Here is a 27,959-nt window from a genome sequence, read left to right as displayed (position 1 = left end):
ATATACAACATATTCGGGTTTTCTTTCCAGAACTATTGACAAGATGGTTCTATATTATGCGGACTGTGTGAAAGCAACCATCTGTGAGATCCTGTAGTCAACACCTTCATGAAGGTATGTACCACTGGACATGTAATATATTCGTAATTGTTACTGGATCAAGGGAATAAAAGATGGCATCTCCTCACGCAGGCAAATGTGGTTGGCTTTAGAAGTCAGAGCACCTGCTTTATGGAACATAGCACATTTCAGGGACTCAGGACATTAATTTAGAAATTAGATTATGCCAAAAGGAAATGAGGACCAGTGAGTTATTAAACATACCCACTTGCTATTTGCGTGATTTACTTTAGCCAGCATGGGCATTTGGCTTGTAGTAATAGTGACACATCCACCCTCACATACTAAAATAAAAACAATCTGGCAACAGACCTTGGAGGTCTGGTATCAGTAGTAATGGGTCACCTGTTGCTCGTAAAGAATGAAGGGGGTTACAATTTCTCAATGTGTAATTAGGCATAAAAAACGAATACTTAGGTACCATAGTTGGCGTCCGCTTGTAAATAGTAAATTGTGGCAGGATTATTATAGTGTGTGACTAAATGTTTGACCACTAATTAAAGAAAGAAATGTTATTTTTTTTATAATGAATAACAACCATGATTTAATCTTCTCCTTTGCGTAAGTAGAATGTTATTTATTACAGTGGTGAGAGAGAACATTGTTTTATATAGTACCTTAATATCAAAGTGGGTTAGACCATAATATCCTTTCTCCATTCCGTCCGCTAGTCCTATTAGTGTTTCTTATCGTTACAATTACACTGTCATCGCTAATTCCTCCTGCATAGTCGAACGGATTTCATTCAAACTTTGGATAAAGGAAGATTGTCATGCAAAGATATACCTGTGAGTTTGTCAGTCCGTCTGGTATGATTGATTAGAAAATAAAACTAGACTAATGCAGTTTTGGGTGTCGGTATGGGACAAGTATTCTTTTGGAGTACACATAGAATTGGTTGTTTATACAGTCGTATATTTCTGTAATAAGGTATTTGATTTTATCTCGTTATTTTATTTCATTGTCTTATTTTATTCATTTTTCGCTGATCACAAACTGGCAGCTGTGTAACTTGGATGTATGCTGTATGTTGCTTGTTTGTATTGTAAATTGTTTTTGTCAGTATGTATAATATATGTATTGATATATATATATATATAATATAATATATATCTATATGAATATAGATATATACCAAAGTGCATTACTTACTGCCGGTGGGGGTTGGGGGGAAGCATAGGGAAATGACGAACATTGAGAGAGAGAGAGAGAGAGAGAGGTGAATGAAATGTGTCGCTGCTAATGTAGTATAAGGAGTTCTGGCGAGAGTATTTTTACCCGGATGGTCGAGATTATTGAAATTTTATAAGCTCTCTCTCTCTCTCTCTCTCTCTCTCTCTCTCTCTCTCTCTCTCTCTCTCTCTCTCTCTCTCTCTCTGTGACTAAGTTTGTTGGCATTAACGACACAGGTGCGTTATCGGCCTAATCAGTCTCATGGAGCTACTTAGGTGTTAAGGCTTTTTTTTTCGTGTTAAATTATTGGCCTTACTCACTATTATCTTTAACGAAGAACATTTCCCGTGTAGAGTGTATGTATGTATGTGTATGTTTAGATTCACGTATATTGCGTACATTCACGAATAAACCGCTTAAGCGCACGCAAACTTGCATACGAACAATGAATATGGTTCCTGTAAAGAATATAATCTGAAATGCACAAGGTATTCTAATAGGACCATGGTACTGAATTAAACCCGATAATATTACCTTTTATGCCTACTTAGGTACGTTAATTAAATTCAAATTCCCTGGATTTTCATGTTTCTTGTTTATTTGTTGAGCCATATCATTATTACGTTGCTTCCTTGTCTAGTAATGAAATTCTTTTAAAGTTTTCAGAATGTTCAGTCTTGGAGTGATATCGTTCAGGTGTTATGATTAAAACCTGTTGACTATATAACCTGAGAATTGGTAAGTATCCTAACCTATGATTCGCGTTATAAGCTCTTGATATATAAATATTTAGTGGATTAAAATAATTGCTCATCCATTTATATGTTATATAGCAACTTTATGTATAAAAAATGCATTTGATGAAGACAATAATTCAAGTTGAAATATACGAGATTGAGTTATATGACGTAACTCAAATAGTGGGTTTTGTAACCGTAGAGTTTCTCCAGTTGGAATCGCCACTGGGACGTGAATTATTCTTAAGAATATCTTCTCTCCTCTATTCTTAGCTTCATTCGAAGGATACATAAAAATAAAAGAATTAAATGGCCACCTTTGGGGAAATATAGAATAAGGCTTTACAAATAAACTGTTTAAGTGTCGCATGCGAGTTAAGGTTATTTTATTTATAGTAAAGTTAATAATGAGTGTAGGTATTGTCTCGTCGAGGTAGTAAGCATATTTCGAGAACCTCTCTCTCTCTCTCTCTCTCTCTCTCTCTCTCTCTCAATTATCTGCTTGCTTACAATATCAATAAGTGAAGAACTTTTTTTATACTAAGTAACTTTTTTTTTATTTTGGGTTACATAATCTATTTCGAAACTCCTTCAGTATGTATTGAAAGGGCAAATTCGAATTTCCTTGTGTCATTGTGTATATTCTTATTTATTAATGTATATTTTGCATTGTCTAAGGAATTTCCTTGGCGTATGTCTGGAAGACTGTATGAGAGATTTTTTCAGATTTCCCTTGGACCTTTATATCAGATCTTAGAATGGCAATGACCTTGCGTTAATGTTCTTGTGCATTTCTTAAAGACAAAGACAATATTTAGTTGCATTTCTTAGTCACAACTGAATACGTGGCATAGACTAATTAAGACAGGTTTCTTTTACCCTCTGAATTGGCAGACATTATACAGCCTGTTTTTATCCAAAACCCACGTGACACACCTGTCTTAAGTACGCAGTTTTTTCTGCACAGTTCCCTTACAATCCCACTAACTTAATTGTTCTTCAACCAAAACACCTGAAGGTGTACTGCTTAAAAGTCATTTAACTTTGTTTCCTATATCGTGCATTTTCGCACTCGTCTCAAAAATGAGATGGTAGCTGAATCTTGATTGCTAAAAATGAGCAGAAAATTTCTAAAATGAGCGGAAAATGATCATGAAACGATTACCCAGACCACTGAGTCGCCTCTTTTAGACTCATATAGGTCTACCGATAAAGGACTTGCTCTTAAATGAAATATGAGAATGAAAGGCAGATAAAGCTAAGGAAGATGTAAAGTAAAAAGGTTCAAAACTGTGGTGGCCAAAGAAATCTGCAATGAACTTCCGTTAAAAAAAAAAAATCGAACTGGTACTACGTATGGTGTCATGACCTACATTCAGCCCAATAGAACTAAAATACGTAGAGTCTGGGTAATTTTGATAGGCCTAACTTCTTCAAAAAAAAAAAAAAAAAGAAAGGCCTAGTATTGTATCGAGTTGCTGGTAGTACGGAGAGTCTAGGAACTTCCTAGCCTGAAGAATTGCACTTTATTGACATTCAAGAGATAGTACATTTGTGCTGACAAATGCTCTTAGGCCACAGCCACTGTTCTATCCCATCTAAAGTTAGGTATTCCTGTAACTTAATGAGATTCTGTATTTGGTGCAGTAATAGATAAGCAGTTGCTATGGGACGAGGAGTAATGTAAAATATCACTGTGGAGTAAAAGTCCAGCCCACAGCTAAAGTCGTTTTTCTTTTTTTTCAAACGGCCATCCTGGCTACCGGTTGAGTCTAATGTTGTAGACTCTGACCGCCCTCCAACTATAGCTTCGGGAGTTGATTCTATTCTGGTCACCAAGTTCCTTTGCCTACGACTTACTTTGATCTCCTTCTTCTTCTTCTTCTTCTTCTTCTTCTTCTTCTTCTTCTTCTGTTCTTGCTCATTCCAAAGGCGTTAAAGGTTTTTGCACCATTGTTGCCCAAGGTGAGAGAAGAGAGATTTTGGGCGAAGGCCAAGGCATAATTACCCTTAAAGTAAGATACACTTGTACAAGATAATCGTAACTCGTGTATTATTCGTTAGTCGGGACTGAATTACGTAATATCACTGGACAGTACTCTTGGTAGTGTAGTGGTAGTACTAGTTACAGGTATCGAACGGCTCTGTATCCATAGATTTGGCGATTAAGACAGACTGCTAAAACTAAGATATCTGTATTCCTCGTCGAGGACGTTATAGCAGCATCTACAGTAGCTAAAACATTCATAGCAGCAGAAAAAGCAATTGCAGCAACTTTACCAGGAGCGGTAGTACGATATCAATTGGCATTTTCCATCGACGAAAAGCGCTCTGATCACTGAAGCACATTATCCCTTTGTCTAGTTTCTCTGAACAGTTTTTAAGCCTTTCCTCTTCTATTCTAAGTCGTTACTCGATGGGAAAGCAATGTCTGGGATACTGTACAGTTTACTCATGCTTTTGCTCCTTGAAAATAGTGAATTTGAGATTTAGTTGTGGCAAAAAATTTGAATGGAAGAAATGTTCTTGGGAATTACAGAGAGTGGAGCCAGTAGCCTCTTGTCAGATTCTGTCTGGGAGTGATTCTCTCTCTCTCTCTCTCTCTCTCTCTCTCTCTCTCTCTCTCTCTCATTCTTCTTTTATCAGTATAAATTGTTATACAGAATCATTGTAATGATTTCGAGAGAGAGAGAGAGAGAGATAATCTAGCCACCTGTGTGTCCGTCTTCTCTTTGTCCGAGTGCCACATATCTCAAGAACGGACGAACGGATTTCATTGGGTAACCCCTGACCTCCTTGGTGAACTTTTGGCTGATATAATCATTTTTCCAGGGAAACCATCTTGCCCATTATTCATTTTAAAAATCTCGTACCCCTTCGAGAAGGTATATCAAATGAACTGCACAAATTTGACCAATTTATTCTCGCGTTACTTAGCTTGGCGTAGGTATCCACTCGACTAAGTCCTCTATCTGCATTTAAGTCTCGATTTATTTCACTTCTAGTTAGTAATTGCATTTGTGATAGATTTATCATCACATTAACACAAATGCAGTTTTAGTAATAATGCCATTTCACTTTTAGTTAGTAATTGCATTTGTGATAGATTTATCATTAAATTAACACAAATGCAGTTTTAGTAATAATGCGGAAAATATTTTTCATTAGTGTTGAAATAATATTTCATTGATAATATGAAATTAATTGCATTAATAATGTTTGATTATTTTTCACCTTTTTTTTTTGGGGGGGGGGGCGTGGTGGGGCGGGGGTGAGAGCATGAAAAGATATACATTGTAAATGCAGGTTATTGTCGTAACCGAACGTTGTAAGTCCATTTTTGCAATTTTATGAAAAAATATATTTTTGTAAAATATTCACTAAATTTAATCAGTAAAATTCAACCACCTTGCAATAGTCTGCGGTCTGTCGTCTCTTTGTCCGAATTGAAGAGTTCAATCCAGAGCTTGGCCCACGAGATTTGAACACATGTTAGTTGGAGATTGATGGGGGATGGGAGGCAAGTGTATATATATATATAATATATATATATATATATATATATATATATATATATATATATATATATATATATATATGACTGGTTAAAAATGTTCTGTTAGAAACAGAATTCCATCTATAATTAAAGGAGCCCATAAAAAAAAAACGCAGAATATAGAAAGTAGGCAGTACTACAGACTACTGTCTTTCTCTTCAGGTAGAGAGAGACAGCAGTCTTTGAAATATAAGGACTTACTTTCTATATTTTTGGCCTTTTTTTGTGGGCTCCTTTTATTAGATAATTTTGGCTATTACAATTACATATGCATCTGGTAAAACGTGATCAGCAAGCTTCTTATATATATATATATATATATATATATATATATTATATATAGTAATATATATGGTATATATATGTATATATATATATATATAATATATATATATAATATATATAATATATATATATATATAGATATATAGTAAGGTGTTTGAGTGTTTGAGTATACTAACGTAGACTTCCATACAGTCAGACTATCATGTTACAAACAGAACATTTAGTACGGGGAATATACGTAGATACCATCGCATTTTATTACAGAGGGAGCGATGCATTTTTCATGTTTTTAAAATGGATAATCGAATCTCTAAAAGCCTCGTTTGCAAGTTAATTACCATTTTATGCCAGTTCTGTGCGAGCGAGTGTGATCATTTTAAACACTTAATGATATTAATGATACAACTATATCGCTAATTAGGATTTATCTTCGATAAAAGTATCACGCAAAGAAGTGTATCATCGGAGATCATTCATAATTTTCAGCATAACTATGTAGTATTATTGTTTCTAGAACGTAAATGAACAAAAAAAAAATTCTCTCTCTCTCTCTCTCTCTCTCTCTCTCTCTCTCTCTCTCTCTCTCTCTCTCTCATCCACTGGGCAACTAGCCCTATTCTTGCCCTCGTAAGCTCTGCTCGATTTTGAATGAAGTTAAGAATTTGTTCTAAAGAAATCTAGTCAGAAACGGGTTTATGAGTGATAATATAAGTGTAAGCATTGAATCTACTTGTCATAGTAGAGTGCTTTTTTTTTCCTTATTTCTGACGGGGTATTCGATGTCAGAAGGGCTAAAAATGAACGTCGTGAATTGGTGGTCTGTTAAGAACATCTCAGATTCGTGAGTAAAGTTGATCTCCTTTGAAGCTTCTTAGATTAAAAGATTTATTTCAAAGGTTGGTAGGTTTGAAGCAAGCAAGCAACACATGCATTTTATTACCTTCATGCCTATTTAATGTTCCTTGCAGGGGACAATCGATAAAGGAACTATGAGAAGATTAAATGGTTGTTTGTAGTTGAATTGTTGATCTGATGCAGCAGTGAATGCAAATATCAGTTTTCTCTGAAAATGTAAAAGTAAGAGAGATTTATAATAGCAAATGTATGCTTCACAATTGAGTGACAGTATTGTGCAGTTGGGGTTTATGCAGTTATGCGGAAATGGTGTAGTAATAAATACTAGAACTACAGTGCTCTCTTAAAAGTAATGTAAGCCCTGGGCAAGCCAATGCACTGGGCCCCTGCCCCTAAGACAGGAATAACATTCTCAAGTCATTATCATTAAACCTTTACGAATATCTGTAACTTAAAAAAAAAAAAGTTATGTCACAGAATCTCTGCCCAAACATTCTTTATAAAAAGTTGTTACAGAATCTCTGCCCAAACATTCTTTTAAAAAAAGTTATGTTACAGAATCTCTGCCCAAACATTCTTTAAAAAAATGTTATGTTACAGAATCTCTGCTCAAAAATTCTTAAAAAAAAAGTTATGGTACAGAATCTCTGCCCAAACATTCTTAAAAATAAAGATATGTGTCATGTATGCAAGACGTTATGTAACGAGCGCGGGAAACTTAGCTCCGCAGACACGTTCAGTTCAGAGCTATTGCACTGTGTTGCATAATGCGTAAATGTTATAAGTATAACCAATTATTATTGTGTTAGTGTCGAGTCCGACACACAAGCTTCGATCTTATAAATTCTACCTCGTGTATGCAGGATATGATTCCTTATTGTGTATAGAGCTCCGATGCTCATATGTTTGTTATGATTCTATTATATAGGCTTTTTGTATTTTGTATATTCCACTACCCGCCTTCTTCAATGTAGTGTTAGCCAATAAACACAACCAAGAAGATACTGCTTTATTATCGCCCTTCATCCCGGGACCTCGGCGACGAGAAATTGAATATCTCCAATACTAAAACACCATCTTTCCCTACAGGTAAGAGTGAAGAATTGTCGTATGGGTCATATAATTAAAGCAGACCCAAAATAACGACGACAAAACAATATGTTACAGAATCTCTGCCCAAACATTCTAAAAAAAAAAAAATGTTACAGTCTCTGCCCAAACATTCTTAAAAAAAAATATGTTACAGAATCTCTGCCCAAACATTCTTAAAAAAAGATATGTTACAGAATCTCTGCCCAAACATTCTTAAAAAAAGTTTTACAGAATCGCTGCCCAAACATTCTTAAAAACAAAAACAAAAAAAGGTTATGTTACAGAATCTTTGCCCAAACAACAAATAAATTTTGTAACCCAAAACTTACCCACTCTGCTAAGATAAGAGATCTTTCGAGAACTATGGCAACATTGGACCCCCTATGAAACTGTGAGACCCCTGGGCAAGGACCTATTGTGCCCATGCCTGAAGGTCTTGCAGAAAGTATCCTGAACAAAAGTTAACCCTCGTTAGACAATGTTGCAACGTTTGAAGCGATTATTAAGCCGAGGATGAACGAAAGTTGAGTGTGAGTGACAAGAGTTTTACAATTTTGAAATTGCCGAAGTTGAATAGTTTTATAGGGTATACTGAGTACAAGGACTGAAGCAGGCACATGGAAAAGTGATCGTCAGTATATCACTTGTAAGTATGTCTAGAGTTCAGGCAATTTATTGGAGAATTGAGCAATTTGTGTGTGTATGTGTCTTAGCTCCTGCACTTCAAAGAGATACACTTCTTGTAAGATTATTCACTCGACCAAAAGAAAAAAAATTCATGAAAAGTATGACACCAATTTGCGATTGGGTTCTTAATGGTGAATTTGACATAATTTTCGGTGAATTAAAAGACGTAGCGAAGGCGCTAACAAATAATCTGTTATGCAATGTCATTCTCAAATTAATTGCACGTAGAACATTCACCAACTACACCTTGAAGTGTTGTTCACGGAAAGTCTTTTGATGAAAAGTAACTGTCTTCGTTCATATAAAATTTCTCCCTTTTTCTTTAACATAGTATAGAAGCACTGACTCTTCAGGGCTAGGTTTTTAGTGAAATACTCGTCTTTCTGTTTTGTAAATGGACTGTGAACGAATAATGCAGGACCGTTAATTATATATAGGATTTTTTGTCCTCGCAAATAAAGATAACTCTTCAAGGAACCATTATCTTATGGCCAAGTTTCCCTTCCCTTGTTTTTGTATGCATAAATTAGCATTTTTACCAAGTTTTGACTACATGTGCCCATTGGCAAATTCTTTTTCTATTCTTTCCTCATTTTCCTCCTATTCTTCTATTCTTTCCCAAAGAACTAGCATCACATGACCAAGTTTTCCTTCCCTCATTTTTATGTGTAAATTAGCATTTTTTTTCACCAGTATTTACTACGTGGACCCCATTCGCAGTTTTACACCAGTTCTCCTATTCTTCCCCTGTTCTGTACTCATTCTTCCTTTATTCACATCCTATTCTTACCCTATTCTTTCTCCTATTCTTTCCCTGTTCAGTCCTCATTGTTCCCTTATTCACCTCCTAGTTTTACCCTATTCTTCCCCTAGTCTTCTCTTATTCACCTCATAGTCTTACCTTATTCTTTCTCCTATTCTTCCCCTGTCCTGTCCTCATTCCTCATTCTTCTCCTATTCTTCCCCAAAGAACCATCATCACATGACCAAGTTTTCCTTCCCTCATTTTTGTACGCGTAAAATAGCATTTTTTTTTCACCCGGTTTTTACTGCGTGGACCCTATTCGCAGTTGTACACCAGTTCTCCTATTCTTCCTCTGTTCTGTCCTCATTCTTCCCTTATTCACCTCCTAGTCTTACCCTATTCTTTCTCCTATTCTTCCCCTGTCCTGTCCTCATTCTCCTCCTATTCTTCCCCTGTTCTGTCCTCATTCTCCCCCTGTTCTTCCCTTATTCACCTCCTAGTCTTACCCTATTCTTTCTCCTGTTCTTCCCCTGTTCTGTCTTCATTATTCCCTTATTCACCTCCTAGACCAAGTTTTCCTTCCCTCATTTTTGTACGTGTAAAATAGCATTTTTTTTTCACCCAGTTTTTACTGCGTGGACCCCATTCGCAGTTGTACACCAGTTCTCCTATTCTTCCCCTGTTCTGTCCTCATTCTTCCCCTATTCACCTCCTAGTCTTACCCTATTCATTCCCGGTTCTTCCGTTCTCCTATTCTTAACCATCTCTTTGAGCCATCCTGTCCACCGTCCACCTCCGTCAGTATAGAAGTAGTAATAGTTCCTAGCTATCGCAGACGCCTCTGTATTGGGCTGGGCTCTCGAAGCCCAGATGTTTTATGTTACAGCGGAGTCCCCTCTTCGCCATTCAAGGCGCATGAAGACACGAACGAAGAAGGAAGGAAATAGTTTTCGTCTTTTTTTTCTTCTTCTTCTTCTTTTGCAGCAGCAGCAGTTGCTACCGAGCACAGCCTTGTGATTGCTCTCGTCGGTCGTGACCGTGAGCTCCTGCCAATTGGCTACTCTCGAAATGTAAAGCACAAGAGTACAAGCTAAAAAAAGAAAAAGAAAAATAGATAAAAAAAAAGGATGATCCTATCCTGGACACTTCTTTTTTTGGCGTGTGTGTGCGTGTGCGTGCAAGCTTTCAAGAGCTTTTCCTCTCTCTCTCTCTCTCTCTCTCTCTCTCTCTCTCTCTCTCTCTCTCTCAGTATTATTGACCAAGAGAGAGAGAAAGTATTTGACCAAGAGTTTTTTATAGAAAGAGAGAGAGTAGAGAGAGAAAGTTTTTGACCAAGAGTTTTTCATAGAAGAGAGAGAGAGAGATTTTGACAAATAGAGGATTTTTGACCGTGAGATAGTGAGTTTTTGACAGAGAGAGAGAGAGAGAGAGAGAGAGAGAGACTGTAAAAAGCAGAATCCCCGAATACTCTGAGAAATATCGATGATAAAAAAACGAGATAGAACGTAAAAATTGAGAAAGAAATGTTGGGAGAGAAACGTACATGTGTGTGCTCTCTCTCTCTCTCTCTCTCTCTCTCTCTCTCTCTCTCTCTCAGTATTTTTGACCAAGGAGAGTGACTTTTTGACCAAGTTATATATATATATATATATATATTATTATATATATCTATATATATATATATATAATATATATATATATATATATATATATAGATATATATAATATATAATATATATAGAGAGAGAGAGAGAGAGAGAGAGGAGCTGAGAGAGAGAGAGAGAGAGAGAGAGACTGTAAAAAAACAGTCCCCGAATACTCTGAAAAATGTCGAAGAGAAAGAAAGAAATCGAAAATAAAAATTAAGAAAGAAATGTTAGAAGAGAAACGTACGTGTGTGTGTGTGTGTGTGTGTGTGTGTGTGCGAGTGCGTGTGTGTGTAGATCGTCGTTTCCTCCTCCTTCTTCTTCTCTGTACCTGCCCGAAGAAGTGTTATCTGCGAGCAACATCCGGAAAGTTGGAATAGTTGTATGGTCGCCGTCCGCTGTTTTGCTTCTGAAGGCCGAGTTACGTATATATGTGTCCCTCTGGAATCTGTCCGGTGTCTGTGTCGAGAGGGAAATCGAATTTAACGGAGTTTTATATCAATTCCAGATTAATTTGAAGATGTATAGGTATACTATCTCGATGTTTCCAACATGAATTGAACTGGTTTCGTCTTTAGACTTATTTGTTTTGGTTTTGTCTTCAAACTGGTTTGAATTGATTTTGTCTTTAGTAGACTTATTTGAATTGGTTTCGTCTTGAGACATATTTGAATATTTTTTGTCTTTAAACTTATTTGAATTGATTAGGGCTTGAGACTTATTTGAATTGGTTTCGTCTTTAGATGTATATTTGAATTGGTTTTGTCATTAGACTTATTTGAATTGGTTTTGTCTTAAAACTGGTTTGAATTGATTTTGCTTTTAGTAGACTTATTTGAATTGGTTTTCTCTTTAAACTTGTTTGAATTGATTTTGACTTTATACTTATATGAATTGTTTTTGTCCTTTTAGTCTTATTTGAATTGGTTTTGCCTTTAGACTTATTTGAATTGATTTTGTCTTTAGACTTATTTGAATTGGTTTTGTCTTTAGACTTGTTTGAATTTATTTTGTCTTGAGAAATATTTGAATTGGTTTCGTCTTTAGGCTGACTTATTATGCACATTTTCTAGTACCACCTACGCTTGTTCTGCCAGATACCATGGAGAAATAAATCGAATTTTTCAGAAAGTTTGTATAAATTCTAGATAAATCTTGAGGTATATCTCAATATTTCCTGTATGAAATGTAGTGCGTTTGTCTGTATGTTTCAGTGGTCACATTAGTATTCCGTTCCCCTGCCAAATTCCCCTTCTCTTAATTCTTTATTGTTATTTTGGTGGATTTTGCGCGTTGACAATGCACGTTAAACCGCACAGATGGATAAAGGATTCTGTCCCTTACGCGACGAGAAATTAAGACACAGTCCCTTTGTTTTTTCCTCTGAGCTGGCTAATTTCCGATCTGCGGAGAGTCGTAAGCATTATCAGATCACGTAACAAATGAGGGGTCAGGAATCTTCACCCCTTTTTCTTTGGCGCCCTTCATTTTTTTAAAGGAGTAACTTATGAAATCTTAGATTATTTCATCCCGCAACTTCAAGCGTATGCCCCGCTCTCCCCAGAAGAAGTCCAGTTTTGCTTCGATCAAATACATGTAGAAAAAAAGGCGATAGGAAGAGAGAGAGAGGTAGATAGAGATATTAGAGATATCCGCGAGTTAATGAAGCGAAAAACCTTAACCTTGGCTTTGGTGGTGGGCCAAAAACGAAAAAGTCCTCTTGGGCTCAGCGCCCTAAAAATAAGCCCCGTGAGAGCCCACCCTATTGGCGAGCTACGACTCCTGATCCTCCTTTCGCTCGCTAGCTCGCTCGCTCCTTCGGCGAGAGTACCTGACTCCGAGGAGCCTCGAGACATTTTATTTATTTCTATTCTTATTTACATCCTCCATTATTTCCGTCGTGCGAGATTCGCCACCGCACCTGTTGGGTAACAGCCACCAAATACCAGTTCTGGTTTTGGCTCACCTCCCTCTTTCGTCTTCGGTTTTTTTTAGGGAGTTTTTCTTCTTACTTCCAAAAGTGATATCTGGTTCTGTACTGGATAGCCTTTGGCTGTTTAGTTCCTTATTTATAATTTATTCATATCCTCCCATGATCCCTGTTTAGTGCTAATAATGGAAAACTTAACCATAGGACATATTTAATGAATGCAATAAAGTCTTGACCACAGTGTTAACAATACTACTCCAAATATATTTTATTGTATATAGGTACCAGTTTCATGAAAGATAAATATTTTATCAATTTTAGCCTATGAATGGCATAAAGGTGATGTTTCATTACATCTCAATGGTGCATGTGTTGTCCAACTTAATCTGAAACGTATATTATATTTCCCTTGGCCTATAAATAACAAGGGATTAATATATAATGTTATCTCTCTTGATCTGTAAATGAAGCTTGTTATCTCTTGTGCTGGTACGAAACCTTTACCACTGAAAGGAGTCTCATAGCCTATATGGAATAGATGATTCTCTCACTATCTTCACTTGTATAAATAATAAATATGTTTTTCCTCCAAATGTATGTATAGTTATCACTCCCAACTTATAGATGAAACATAATTACTTCTGAACAGTAAATGGGACACATTATTTGTCGTGCCCTGCAAATGATAAATGTGCTCACTCACACTAATAGAAGGAACATTTTACCTCTAGACTTATAGATGGCTAGTCGAGATTTTCAGATAATTATAATTCTTTCCGATATAATGGCCTTCATTTTGAAAATTAATTTTTTTTTTATCTTTCAGGTCGTTTATTTTTGCAAAAGTGACATCATATAAGCATTAACCATACTAGCAAGAGACCTGTGGCAGTCTTGTCACTGCATAGTCAATGCACATACATGAACCTTTTTTGTTGCATCTTAATTTCTTTGCCACATACATATTATCAACCAAAATTGTGGGCCCTTTGCACATCTAAAATGGAACACTGCACTATTTCCCAGGAGTTCTTTCGAAATTAAATCAATCCTTGCAGTTGGAGATTTTACAGCTTCGTTGCCTAAGCTTTTTATGTAAGGGAGCCACCTGGGGCCATCTGTACTCTCAGTATTTAAAGAACCAAAGATAAATCAGAGAGAGAGAGAGAGAGAGAGAAAGAGAAATACCACCAGTTCCTTAATTAGTAATAAGTCCAAAAATAAGTCCTTTTCCACAATATAATTTTTTATAAGAATTTAAATGGCCCTTAGACATTCACGGTTTTTCAGTCATTGATGATTTGTGTTGATGAAGTAATATCACGGACCCAACAAATTGTATGTTTTGATATCTCTAATACCTTCTCAAGAGCCATAAATCTTAAAAATGTAACATAATATCTTCCTGTTTGCATGGTATTGTTCCTACGATTGTTTAATTGGAAGTAGTGAGTTTGTTGCTGACCACCTTGACATAAAGCTAAACTGACAATTAAATTATTTTAACAATTTTTCTCAGTCTCTCCTCCAACATCATCTCAAATATTTTCAAAACATGCTTAGCAGTCTTTTTCCTCTAAATTTTTAATGTGAAGTGCTTTCCATTATCCTTTCTATATCATTGCTGTTAGGCTATTTTCCACTCTATTGGTCGTAGCTCTTCCTTCGTCAGGTTTTCATTAATCTGGTAAACTTACGGATGACAGGTTCTCTAAATTTATTGTGCTAAAGATTGGTCTTGGGATTTTTCCATTTATCTCCTAGAGTGTCTTTCAGTCCTCTTAGATGGCTAGCCTATATTCTATTATCTATTTGTCCCAATACAGTTCCAGCATCCTCCAGTTTACCTTTTTTTTCTTTTAAATATTGCTGCAATAGCTTCTGTATTCCATTCTTTTCTTTTCCACTTCAGTTTCTCTATTTTCACCCACATTGCAACTTAAAACATATTTTTCATTTTTCCCCTGCCACTTCACCAACCTGAATATTTTCATTCTTCCCCTCTGCTGGGTTAAGATCCTGAGGTCATTCCTCCAAATATCTTTCTCTCTTTTGCCCTTAACACCTGTGTTTTACTGTCCTTTCTCTTACTCTTCTCCTAGTGTACAATTTTCTTCTCTTCATTTTCCTTTTTGTATATGTTCACTCCACCACCATGTCTTTCCTTTATATACATTTCTTTAAAGCCTGTACTTTTATGTGGTTGTGTATTTTGTTAATATATATGGTATAGTATTCACACTTGTGAATCAGCACTTACTGTTTTGTTTCAAGTTTTAACACTAGTGTTGACAGGTGTGTTAACTGTGTAGTATGTACACTGAGAATTGTTTTACCTCTCCATGGTAATATCAGAGGGAATCAAAACTAAATATTCCCTTGGTAGGAATGTATTTTAACTGGGAACCAAAAAGGTACCACTTAAAGAATAATAATTTAGTATAACCTCAAAAAGCAATTAAAAATAAACTGTTGGCATACTAACCTTACATTCTGTGACCAAAAGCTGTACCATAAAGTCATTTACATGAAAAGAGCTATAGGAAGTAATTTACAGGCATATAGACTTAAAAAATGATTCCATAACCTCTAATCAGTGAGTATGAACCTGCTGCTTTCTTTTTGTAATCATGTTTTTGGACTTGTAAGGCAGTAATAAAAAAATGTATTCCACATTCAATAGTTTTCATTGCGTACTTCCAAACTCTTAAAAATTGATAAATGTAGATTTATATTCATGTGCAATATACAGTTGTAATTAAAAGAAATTGAATCTTGCACTTGCTAAATATAGCTCATACACAATGCCATTGTGAAATATTTTTTAGTTTTTCATAATTTCCAAAAGAGTAGTACTGTACATGAATGTGTCAGTTATACCAGTTTATCTGTATCTGTCTTATATATATTCAACATTTTTTCCCAAGATACACAATCTCATGAAAATAGATATCTCATGGGTGGATAAATTAACAAATTTAGCTATAGGCTTCAGTGTTTGTATTAAGATTGATAGATAAACTGCAATGATTCCCACGGATGTGATTTCTGTATCTTCTAAATTCAGTAGGAAACTGCATTTAAAGCTCAAATTGAAAAGTTACTGATACATTATATTTGAAAAAATACAATTATAACATAATACATAATAAACTGTATTTCAGATACAGGTACATACACATTTTCAGTGGTAATAACTAACATGTTATTTAATTCAACTAACCATTTTATTATGATTTCATTACATACCCTACTTTCATATTCTGAAATGTCCTCATTGCAGGGGGTAAATACATTGAAGAACTTTCAAGCAAAGATCTCACATCAGTGAAAAATGATGAACTACAAGGTAAAATATGCACATTAACATCATCCTGCCAAGATCCACTTTCATCATCATCTCCTTCTTTGATCTGATAGAGTAATTTAATGGCATAACGTTTTCTCAGCTTTACATTTGTATCATTTCCAGTTCTCGCTTTCTTCCCTTGACTAGCATCTCCATCTTCCAGTAATTCATCATCAGAATGTGATTCTGATAGAAGTAACTTTTGATTTGTATTCATTGTAACCATAAAGAGGTACAGTTTTGGATTGTCTGTGGACAGAACTAACCGACAGTTAACGCCGAAACTGTCTTTGTCAATGTTTTCAAAGAGGGAATGTAATATACTTTCTACACTTTTGCTGAAGAGCACCGTTTCATCATCACTGTGGATCCACTTTACACTGTGAGTCCATAATTTCATGGTAGAGCTTCCTTTCTCTCCTAAAGAGTCCCTACAATTCGAACATTTGAAATCATTGTCGTCATCATCATAGTAAATATTCATGGAGTTCAAAGCACTGCAGTTTAGAAGGAAAAAAAATTCTGAATAAAAACATTCATCGTGGTTTGGAGCAAGAGATGCTGGTTTTAGGTTTTTGCTTTCTTCACCGTGTACATGGCAAAACCACCCCTCAGATGAATGATCCCAGTCAACCGAGGGAAGGGGCAGTACTCGACGAAATGTTACGTCCTTCTGAAAAGCAGAGTGGCACTTTTTGCAATAACAGGATACGCACTTACCAACCATAATGTCATGGAGGGGTGCAGCTGCACACAGATTTCCAATATTACCTCCAAGTTCAGCACTCAGAGTACTGATTAAAGAACAAGTCTCGTCTAAAGATGCTCTAACAAACAGAGTATCTCCATCTTGATTGATGTCTGTTATCTCCTGAGGAACAAGGTATGTTCCCCTAGGAAGGGATATTATCATAGTTGTTCCATCTTCAAATTCTAAAATGCATTCAGCTTTACATAAGTCAACTTTTTCACATCTCTCACCATAGGATGATGTAATATAAATATTACACACCTTAATGTTGGGTAAGATTTCTGCAAGAACTTGCAGCATTTTCCTGAGGTACAAATCTGAAAAAGAAAGTTATACAGGTAATTTGTAAATTACAATACAGGGTATCAGATATAGTGTGTATATTTACAACACTTGAAATTATAAATATGAAAAGATTAAATGTGTACAAACAAAAAAATGCCAAACGAAACTACAGTAGTATTACCAAGTAAAGAGAAATGCATAAATTCATACGTTCACAAAAAACAGAGAGTATAGCATCCTTGTGTTTAACATGAAAATTTTAGTTAAAAGCAAATTATATAATCACTGACTTAGGGTAAAAAACCGCATGGTACAGGGGTGGACCATGTACGATCAATGTGTACAACCCCAAGAAAAGTACATTATATAGCGCGTCCTGACACCGGAGTAGAGGTCTTTAGCTCCGTTTCTCACCAACAAGAAGTCACGTCTGATGCCCATCTACAATGTCAGGACGCGTTATAATGTACTTTTTTTGGGGTTGTACACATTGATCGTACATGGTCCACCCCTGTACCATGCGGTTTTTTACCCTATGTCACTTTCTTCCTTCTAAATTATAATGGTTCGTAGTCAAATATCATCCATTCAGCAAATAGACTATTGTATGATTTTACTGCATGGTAGTAACCATGTGGTTAGGATTGATATAGACTGGTCCAGATTTTTGGGCAGGGATGGGTGTGGGGGGTGACCTTGTTTGGCAAGGGGGCCATTTACTGGGGCCCTAGGAAATGAGCCCATTTTTAGAAAGGTGTTAGAAAGGTTCGGTTAGGTGAGGTTATGAACATATGAGGTAGAAGCAGAGATAGGTTAAGCTAGAGGAAGAGAATGCATAGTTTGGGGGTCAGGGGTTACTGTTATCTCTGTAGTACCTAGTTGTCATTCCCGAGGGACAACGACTTGACAGATCTTCCCTTAACCTAACCTAATCCCAGATGCCATGACCTAACCTGGCTTGGGGATGGGGTGGGGGGACTCCACTAAAAGTAAAAAGTGAACTCTCCCAACATTCTAACCCCCATTGCTGAATTTGGAAATAAGAAAACCATTGATACTGACGGTTTTCGACTGGCCCATGAATTACTACAATCGTGCCCAGGGCATAATAAATTACACCATCTTAGCTCAGGCTTACCCAGCCTCCCTAATCCATAAGGTGGCAGCAGCGACTTACTACGACTGGATTACGTAAAGTAACGTAAAGAATAATTACCAGAGCAGAGTTATTAGCTTAAGTATTGGTTGCGAATTGTCACTAGGGGCTCAACCTCAATGCGTGGTCATAGTGACATCATGTGATGACGTCACGAAACGTGTTTGTAAACAAAGTCTCGAGACGTTCAGTGATGATTTTTTTCTCTATTACAAGATTTTAGGCAATTTGAAGCTTAGTCATGTGTGATTTTATTATAAAAGTGTATTTCTAGCGTAGGAGAAATTAATAAAAAATTTTGTTAATCTGTTTATGCGCTCCAATTGCCTGTTTTAATAACAAACGACACCGGGCGATTCTCCAAAGTCGCTTAGCCTTGAACTTTGCGGTATTATAACGTTGGTATGATCATGTGATTTTATTTGAAAATATCATGTATTTGATCATGATTTATTTACTAAACGTTGTGGATATTTTTTTAGGAAGTTTGAGGGAATAGGAACATTTTCCTGGCAAGAATAGAACGTATTCTGCCTTCTGTATACCTAGCTATACTAGTAGGTATTAAAGTAAATTCGCCGGTTTCTTTTATTTTAGGGCCAAGCTAAGGTAACATCTCGTGATATAACATTCATACAAATACCAAAAAGTTTTAAGTTATTAGTTCATATACCAAGAATTTAGATAATAGGCCCATCTACCCTAATGGTAAATGGACGTACACCTAGCCTAGTCAAACGTGTAACCCTAACCCAGGATTAGGTGGCCTTGTCGGTAAATATGGAAATTACCACTGCATCCTTCTAGGTTCGGCATCTTCCAGTTTGCATGCAAATTGGGTGCCATGTTTAGGGGAAATGACCAAACGGCAACATAGCAGACACCTCTCGGAACGCAGCCACTTCCCTAAAAAGTGCTAGAGTTATGCCATTATTTTGTAATTTAGGAGAAAATACTTAGTTCGAGAGGAGCGTAAAGGTCTTGGTGTGCTGCCATGATGGGCTGCAACTATTGACTGATGCTCATGGCAGCGAATTCAAGTGCTTTTTTGGGAAGGTGGCTGCTATGTTGCCACTTGGTCATTTAGCCTAGGTAGTACCTTTCCATTGGGAGTGAAAGTAAAGCAATGACAGTAAATACCATGAACATAACAAAATCACGGAAAAAAGATGGTGAATATTCCAGTTGGCCACTGGCAGGAATCGGGCTTTGGTAGCAATTTCAATTTTTATCGTCTCGTATTTTATGCATCCACCTAGGATATACCTAGGGTTGGTACATCCCACTAGAAAAAGTTAGTTATTGCTTCATTTTTGCTGAGCGAATGTATCATTAGGGGTCAGGGCTACTGTAGTAGCCTAGGCATATTTATAGTGGACATTTCAGAGGGAATATTTCCTGACCACACTTGCCTTTACCTAACCTTACCTTGGACACTGTGCTTACTGTGGCCAGGCCACCCCCTCCCTCCCAAATAAGTCATGACCTCTCACACTGCATTCTACCCAATGCAGAGTGAGGAGTCAGGGCTACTGTAGTAGCCTAGGAATTTCTGCAGTGGGCATTCCATAAAGAGTATCACCTAATGAATATTTTTACTTAACGAAACCTCGGCCATATTTTGTGTCATACAGGCAAACCTGTTGGGTGTGTGGGTTTAGGTGTATGGTCTTTTATTTATTGATACTTTTGCTGTTATTGCTTTGATTAATTTTTGTGTTATTTCCTCAAAGATGTAGAGTTTGTTTAATCAAGAGACAATAAGTCCCTGATGATGAAGGAGGACATCCAAAAGTTTTTTGTTGTAAACTATGTATAGAGTAGTAAATATTCCAAATTTGAAAGATTACCAACCTAGGTCTATTATAAGTCCATTTTGTGGGAATTTTGACGTTAGTCTACCACATGTGATACTTGAATAATTTTATGTTGCTTTTGTCATATACCAGTACATTTATTCTAACTTTGATTGCTAGTTTGAAAAAAATTAGTCACCTGAAACTGTTTTTGGATGTCTGAGAATTTCTTTCATGGGCTCAGTATACATAGATTAATTAAAGATAGTTGAATTTGGGTAAGAAGATGGCAAGCAGATGAGTGGCTGGGCACTCGCCAACCAGTGACATGCCATTTTTCTTCATCTTTGATAGAATAGAGGTCTTGTTTTTTTGTATATTCACTATTCTTGACTGGGATGTGGAGCTTAACATTATGTCAGTGATAATAGCACAATTCAATTTGCCAGTGAATAGTTAGACTACTATTCCAGGTATACAAATTATAGTTTTTTTTATCATGTATGTGTCATTAACTTAACTAGTTCTTAAACTAAAGGTCTGTTTTACCTTTCAGGTGATTTCTGCAATGGCTGTTATGGAAGCACTAGCTAGTAAATTCCGTGGGTGCATGGTTGGTGCATTGATGGGGGACTGTTTTGGAGCACCCTTCGAAGGAGATATAAACATTTCTCGATCAATTCTTAATTCGTATTTCAAGAGGTTGTTAGATCCTGATTTAAAAGGTATGACATAAGCAATCATGTCAGCAAATTTACTTTGCATAGCTGAACTTATAAGTCATGACTGTACTCTATGTTCTTGCAACAGGAAATGTTTTATTGAACTGTATGTAAACAGTTCCAGTAAAGTGTTACTGTATTCATAATGTATAGCATTATATCATGTCTGTTTTTACTTTTCAATTGCAGTTCCTTACAAGCAGTATACAGATGATACCGCTATGGCTAGATGTGTTGCCCAGTCACTAATAGACAGCAAAGGTTATAATGCTAAAGACATGGCAAGAAAGTGAGTAGTACAGTATTGCTGGAGTAATGTTTTTAATGATTTTTGTGGTGGCTGTTAAAACGAATTGGTTTTACTGAGTTTGAGTAGTCTTGAACAAATGCAAACCTGCTAAATATACCTGTATATATCTGTTTGTTCTGGCTGTTTGTAAGTCATCAAGGTAGGAAAAACATTGATTATGTGTGTATTGTTACTCAGAATAATTGTGTGTGTTTTTTTTTTTTTTTTTTTTTTTTTAGATAAATTGTGAAAACTTTTAGGTAGTATGCTTAAGTCCATATGTGCAGTTGTTTTGTTCATACTGGGCAATATTTAATGCCTAGGGAGCTCTATAATTAAGTCTTGCAGTTTTGGAAAACCAAATTATTTGTAAAGATAGTTATGGGCAAACATACGCAGTTAATAGGGCACTGGGTAGATTCTCTCTGGGTTCAGAATGTTTTCATATCTGATGTGGAATTTTCAAGCTAGTATGACAGATTTTTAATGAATTGTCTTAGCTTAACCTTTCTGAGGGCTTCGTTATCTTTTTCACTTTTTCCCCTCAACATTTCAATGCTATTATAGTCTGTATCTTGCTACAAGGTAGCATTTATTAAACAAAACATGTTTAGGTATTTTTCTGAACCTACTTCCAGACATTGGATTTGAAGTTTTGGCTTATCTGAAATTTTGGTCATTGCTCAAAAGTATTTGATATTTAATGATTTTACATTTTTCTCAAACAGTTAATGAAAGTAACTTTTTACCTTCCAGATTTGTTAAAGAATTCTATGCCGAGCCAAACAGAGGATATGGTTCAAATATTGTGGATGTTTTTGCAGCGTTGAGGGTCAACAAATTCAGTGATGTATATACACCAGCAGGATTACAGTTTAGTGGTAGAGGATCTTTTGGGAATGGAGGTTTGTATATTTCACTGATTAGAACTTGACTCTTTCATTGAGTTTTTGTATCTTAAGAATGAACATTTTATTGAAAATGCAGATATGATAGGTAATTTTGTGCAGCAGTTTGATATTACTGATGCATTTAGATCAGTAGTATGTATGTGTAAAGGATTGCGTAGTACATATATGAAGTCATTTTCCCAGCAAGGAAGTCAAGATTTTCCTTAGGTTCTATAATTGTTCATTGCATTTTCTTGTATATTTTTCCAGGTGCTACATGATAACCCATACCATTACCTTAGGGTTTCATAGATAATACTCTATATGCAGTTCTATCATGTGATTATGTCTTTGATAGTCAGTAGATTGTCTTTGTGTGAGATTCTTAGCTCAAAGTTCTTGACTTCAAATATTAAACTACTTACAGAAAGGTCATTGTGTGACCCATAGGGGGTTAGTGCCATCAGTGCAACCTCACTTGGTGCGTTGTAGGCATAAATTAAAGTTTGTTATAGTGTATCGTTTTATTCACTGTTCACTGCTACTTGTAACAATAGATTCCTTTGGTTCTTTTATTTCATAAATATATGTTATTTGCTGTCGTTCTTACTAATTGGAAGTAACTGGCAAATCTTGTCACAACTTTCCTCATTGATTAACTGATAATTTTCTTCAGGTGCCATGAGAATAGCCCCAGTTGCTTTGTTTTGTTATAACAAAGATGATGAGGAAGTAGTGAACACAGCCAAAGATTCTGCATTGCTTACTCATGCGAGTAGAATGGGATATAACGGAGCTATTTTACAGGTGAGTTCCCTGCTGAAATTGTATTGTATGTAGGCTTTTTAGAACGTCTGGGTATTGTTGGCAATTATCATAAGTTTCTGTTGTGAGCAAACTTGTAACAGGCTTTGGTATTTTACAAGGGTGGTATATTTTTCATATATTTAAGCTTGAAAGACTGTTTGTTTTTCACTGATGTAAGAATGCTAGAGCAAGAAGGATAATGATATAATGGTGCTGAAAGAATTTTACATATAATTCCTGAGTGTTAACATTGCTTAAATCTGTGGAGAAATGTCAGTGTTTGATTTGAAAATACCTGTACCACAAAGACGTACTTCTGGTCGGTAGAATGATGGAATTTAAATGAAAATAGAATTGTGGCAGTGATGTTAAGAGTTTAGGGTTTTTTCAGTTTAATTACTCATTCTTAAGATAATATGGTTTTTCCAATAAATTTTTTATCTTGGAAAGTATGGCAATTATGCTTACATCAAATTTAGGCGGTCTGTTAGTAGATTAAAGCATGTGTCCACTGATGGCGTATTAGGAATCCAGACAATGTGTTTACAGTTTTATATTTTTTAAGTTTTCTTCTTCCCTGACAGTGCCTTGCCGTTCATCTTGCTCTTCACACTCCTTTCGACAAACTTGATACTGTCAATTTTGTGGAAACATTAATTAGCAAAATGAAGAAGGTGGAAACCCCAACAGAAGATGAGTAAGTCCATATGTTTTGAAGTGGTTACCATGTTATTTTTTATATTTTTTGTATTTTTGTTAGCATTATTTCATTTATATATATATATGTATATATATTTTGTGTCAAGAGAGTCATGTTTTATTGACTTTTTATATTTTCAGCATATTCGATGAAGGAGAAGAACCATTTTTGTATGTTAAAAAATTGACCAAAGTTTTGGAATTAATGGAAAGAGGGTCATGTGTAACAAATGAACAAGTAGGGGAAGAATTGGGAATTCACATTGCTGCCCATCTCTCTGTTCCTACTGCAATCTACTCCTTCATCAGAGCTACAAATCCTATTTCAGGCGTTGAGGTAATATATTGACTGACTGTTTATCTGTAAAAATGCATATGACTAGTAGTTACTCATTTTGAATAATAATAACTTTTAACTTGAATTTGTTAATTTATATGGGCATTTTTTATTTGCAATTTTCTGAAGACATGTATATGTATATCTCCAATTTTATACAATTTGAGGCTTACATATGTCAAAAACTTTCTGTACGCAAATGAGTTGTAGGAACACTAGGATTTTTATTTTAATTTGTTTTTCAGAAAATCTCAGTTCCCCTTTTAAGCATCTTTAAGCTTCATTTAATAGTTTGTACGTTAATATCCGTACTGTGTATTGTCTACCCGACAAATGAGTAACAGATATTTCTGGAAAATGTGCTTTATCAAGGGACTTGTTCAGTCCAGGGATACTGGAACTGTTTGTTGTTTAAATGGTGCAAAACTAATAGGCAAGATGCGTGAAATAACTACTTTTCTTTCAGACTGATAATCCCGTGCAGAGGACTCTTCACTATGCAATAAGCTTAGGTGGAGATACCGATACAATTGCATCTATGGCTGGAAGTATTGCGGGTAAGTAGCTAGTGGAGATACACAGTCACTTTTTGTCATTGCATAAAGTCCGTCACACTCGGGTACTGAACTGAAGGAGAAATATGTTTTGTTAAGCCAGAAGGGAAACTTCAGACACATAAAAGGAAAATGCTTTATTGCATAATATAATTTTGTCTCTTATGTTCAGTATGCCAAGTTGGCTATAACTTACTTATACCAAAAGTTACTGTCATCAGCTCGTTATGAGTATTTTTTAACCTTTCAGTTTTTGTGAATATACTTTGGTAATTATGTGATATTTGATTGGTTTTCCTATAATTCCAGGTGCCTACTATGGTATGGAAAAAGTTCCGGAGAATCTTAAAAGGCACTGTGAAGCCTTAGCTGATGCCATCAAGCAAGCAGATCAACTGTTCAGTCTTGTTGAAAGTGGAGCATCAAATTCTTGAGATTTTAAGTTAAGACTAAATTTTTAACTAGGATTTATTGGGGTATGTATAGTTTTCATAATACCACTGTTGTCCATTGTTCAGAAATCATTTTCAAGTTACGTATTTGTTCAATTCAATTCACCTAGGTCCCTCCATAAATATATATGCTGAATTTTTTTTTCAAGACTGTAGTAGCATTTTACATAAGTTAAAATGTCTAGGATTTTACAATATGGCCTGAACTTGTTTCGCAGTGCTTCATCTTAAGCAGTAGATATACCATTGAAAATATTTCACATTGTTGATTGATTTTATGCTCTGTTGACGTATGCCATTGAAAGTATTTCACACTATGTATTGTGTGATTTTATCTATGACCTATTTTGATTTGTGTGTGTGTGTGTGTGTGTGGGGTAGCATGAAGTCTCCGGAACTGGCGGATATAATTTGATAATTTGAGAAACTGCTCAAGAGTTCATGCTTTGCTGTTAAGGAAACCATCTCAACTTGAGATGATTTCTTCCCAAAGTTGATTATCTTGAGAAGGACGTCTAATGAATTCATTTGCCATGAAATTCTGTTCTCCCATTCTTGAGTTTTACTGCTGAAAAACAGTAAAATATTTGGTGATTTATACGCATCATAGCTGGCTACTTAGGTTGAGGTATGGCCTTTATGAGTGCTCTAGTTTGTCATGAAAAACAGCAAGCCTAACTTGAAGCTATGGTACTGTAGCTGAAATAAGCCTTTATTTTCCTTATTTTTTTTAGGTCTGTGAATTTCTTTATTCAATGCATTTAAGTCAGTTTGAAAGTGATTTTTAGATATTTAAGCTAAAATAAGTAGTATGTTAGTGCATCAAGTGATACCAAACATTGTATGGATGACAGTTAGACCCAGACTTAGACCCAGAAAATGGCCTTAAGAATTACTTAACTTTTTTTTTTTTTAGTAGTATATGAGCCAATCTTTCCCATGTTGAAATACTGAACAGATTTCAAATTGCATTTGTAATTGCAGTTTTGTTGATAGTAAACACAAAGGCAAAATAAACTGATAAATTAGTACAGGTATTCAGTCCTGAGCCCTCCAGCTGTTTTGGGGTTTTGGTCCAGTGCAGTAAAATATGACTTTGATAATACCATGTACTTAAAGTGATGACCCATATAAGATTTAAGACCTTTTATTCTAATATTATAATAATGTACGGTGAAGTACAATGCCACAAGAGCAAAAATGAAGGAAAACCACAATTTAACAAGAAATCTTTATATTGGTAAAGATAAACATACAAATCCTTTTGCTGTTTACTCAACAATTTTGCTTTCTCCCAGGATAAGTAGACATAATTTTGTTGGATTCAGTGTTTATGCAGAAGGCCTTGCACAATATTTTTTAAGTGTACTGTTATGGAAACATTATTTAAGGGAAACAAACCTCCGTGAATTCTTCAGTTGAATTAATGAAGGTTAGTTTCAATTTACTTAGCCTAGCATTAATTGCTTTACCACAACCAGAATTTTTTTTACCACACATCAATTCTAAGGTATTTAAATGTATATATACTTTTATATTAATCTTTCTATACATTTGAGTGAGACAAAGTAAGATTCATGGCATTTTTAGCGTGCCTGTAAGTATTCCTAATGTTTTAAGGTTTTCTGTATATAGTTTTGAGCATACCAGTCAATAAAGAGTACAAGTTTTAAGTCATAAAATTAATTCATTCTTACAACTAATGTAAACATGCATGGAGAGTTGGAATAAAGATAGTGTATCTGAAGAATGTGGAGATATGTTGGTGTTCATCAGTGATCAGCCTTGAATCCACTGAAGGTAGCATGCGGAAAGAACGCCCTTCAAGCTGCAATATGCAAGGGCTTAGTTTTAACAGCAGAATCATAAGTAAGAGAAGGGAAGTGGAAAGATTTGTCACTCTCCTAATTGAGCTTTAAACAGCCTTCTCACTGATTATGGTTTTACTGTTTGATGAGAATCAACACACTTGACTTTGCTACAAATATTCAGTAGCTAGTCATTATCACACTACTCTTTGCCAGATTATTCTCATAAACACCCCTTTGGTGAAAGAAATAAAGGTGATAATTTTGATTCTACAATTTTACAAAGTGTATGGGGCCAATATAGATGCTGAAATATGTTAGATCCTTGCACATGAAGCCATTAAAGGAAATGAAGGTGCCTACAAAGCTGCCAGAGTTGCAATCACTATGACTACACTACATATACTTGCTGCTGTCAATATTTTGTATTATATCTGGAATCCATCTTCACTAAATGACAGGTGTTGTGGAAAAGTAAATCTAAAAATAACAAATTAAAATATAAAATCAACTGTCAGAATATGGTGTGTTTGTTCCAGAAAGAATGACACTCAAATTGGTCACAATTGTCATACCCATGGGCCCTTGTTCACTAACCCATGTGAATCAGTCCTTGAATGGAGAGAATGTACTAGGACAACACTGACAATCAAACATATTTTAAGTGATTGTCAGCTTTCAATCAACATGCATAAGGTATCAGAAACAGATCCTTGAAAGAAGTTTTGTCAGAATCTTCAACATTTTCAGTTTATCCAGTTATTTAAGTATTTTAGAGTAGCGATATTTTAATAAGTTGTAATATGTTCATTAAGAACAAACCTTTCATGCCAACTCTAGTTGAGGTAAGAATGTGTAATAAGTAATCTAGTTAAAGTATTTATTATTATTAATAATATTAATTGCTATCTCTGCTTCATCCTCGATCACCGTTATGAGGAGGATTTTATGCATGGTTTGACGCAGTGTGTTATCACTATCAATGTAGGATCAGACTTCTGCCTTCTTGATAAAACAACAGAAAATGGACCTCAAGTACATCTTGTGATAACAGACAGGTCACTACGAAAAATTTTGGATAAATATTGACAGGTAAGAGAATCTTTGCTTAGAATGTCGTTTACTGTAGTCAGTCTTGCTTCACTCGAGTAATTGTTCCCTTTATTTCAACATAATAGTATTCTTTTAGCAAAGCATGATCAGCCAATATTCCCATATAAAGACTTTAGGTTTATGTA

General features: G+C 35.5%; 2 protein-coding genes across 8 annotated transcripts; one reads left to right on the top strand and one right to left on the bottom strand.

Moving 5' to 3' along the window:
• The first annotated feature begins 93 nt into the window (after positions 1-93).
• LOC135207937 (ADP-ribosylhydrolase ARH3-like) lies at positions 94-26,586 on the top strand. Of its 6 annotated transcripts, none has more exons than XM_064239905.1 (9): positions 94-114; positions 20,720-20,888; positions 21,075-21,174; positions 21,931-22,079; positions 22,741-22,871; positions 23,456-23,568; positions 23,712-23,907; positions 24,374-24,464; positions 24,771-26,586. In XM_064239905.1, exons 1-9 carry the CDS (start codon positions 109-111, stop codon positions 24,893-24,895), a joined length of 1,080 nt encoding a protein of 359 aa, XP_064095975.1. In that variant the 5' UTR covers positions 94-108; the 3' UTR covers positions 24,896-26,586. The 6 variants fall into 6 exon arrangements, with proteins under 6 accessions (XP_064095975.1, XP_064095978.1, XP_064095976.1 ...); XM_064239908.1 differs by lacking the exon at positions 94-114 and adding an exon at positions 1,979-2,031; XM_064239906.1 differs by lacking the exon at positions 94-114 and adding an exon at positions 18,647-18,769.
• On the bottom strand, positions 15,919-18,489 carry LOC135207935 (E3 ubiquitin-protein ligase E3D-like). Of its 2 annotated transcripts, none has more exons than XM_064239900.1 (2): positions 18,428-18,489; positions 15,919-17,243 (listed from the first exon to the last, which is right to left on the bottom strand). In XM_064239900.1, exon 2 carries the CDS (start codon positions 17,224-17,226, stop codon positions 16,057-16,059), a length of 1,170 nt encoding a protein of 389 aa, XP_064095970.1. In that variant the 5' UTR covers positions 17,227-17,243; positions 18,428-18,489; the 3' UTR covers positions 15,919-16,056. The 2 variants fall into 2 exon arrangements, with proteins under 2 accessions (XP_064095970.1, XP_064095971.1); XM_064239901.1 differs by having other exon boundaries at positions 18,350-18,481.
• Positions 26,587-27,959: the final 1,373 nt, after the last annotated feature.

The sequence above is a fragment of the Macrobrachium nipponense genome, chromosome 34, assembly GCF_015104395.2.
Source record: "Macrobrachium nipponense isolate FS-2020 chromosome 34, ASM1510439v2, whole genome shotgun sequence".
NCBI lineage: Eukaryota > Metazoa > Arthropoda > Malacostraca > Decapoda > Palaemonidae > Macrobrachium > Macrobrachium nipponense.
The sequence above is the reverse complement of the archived record's forward strand: the minus strand, read 5'-3'. Positions and strand labels throughout refer to the sequence as shown.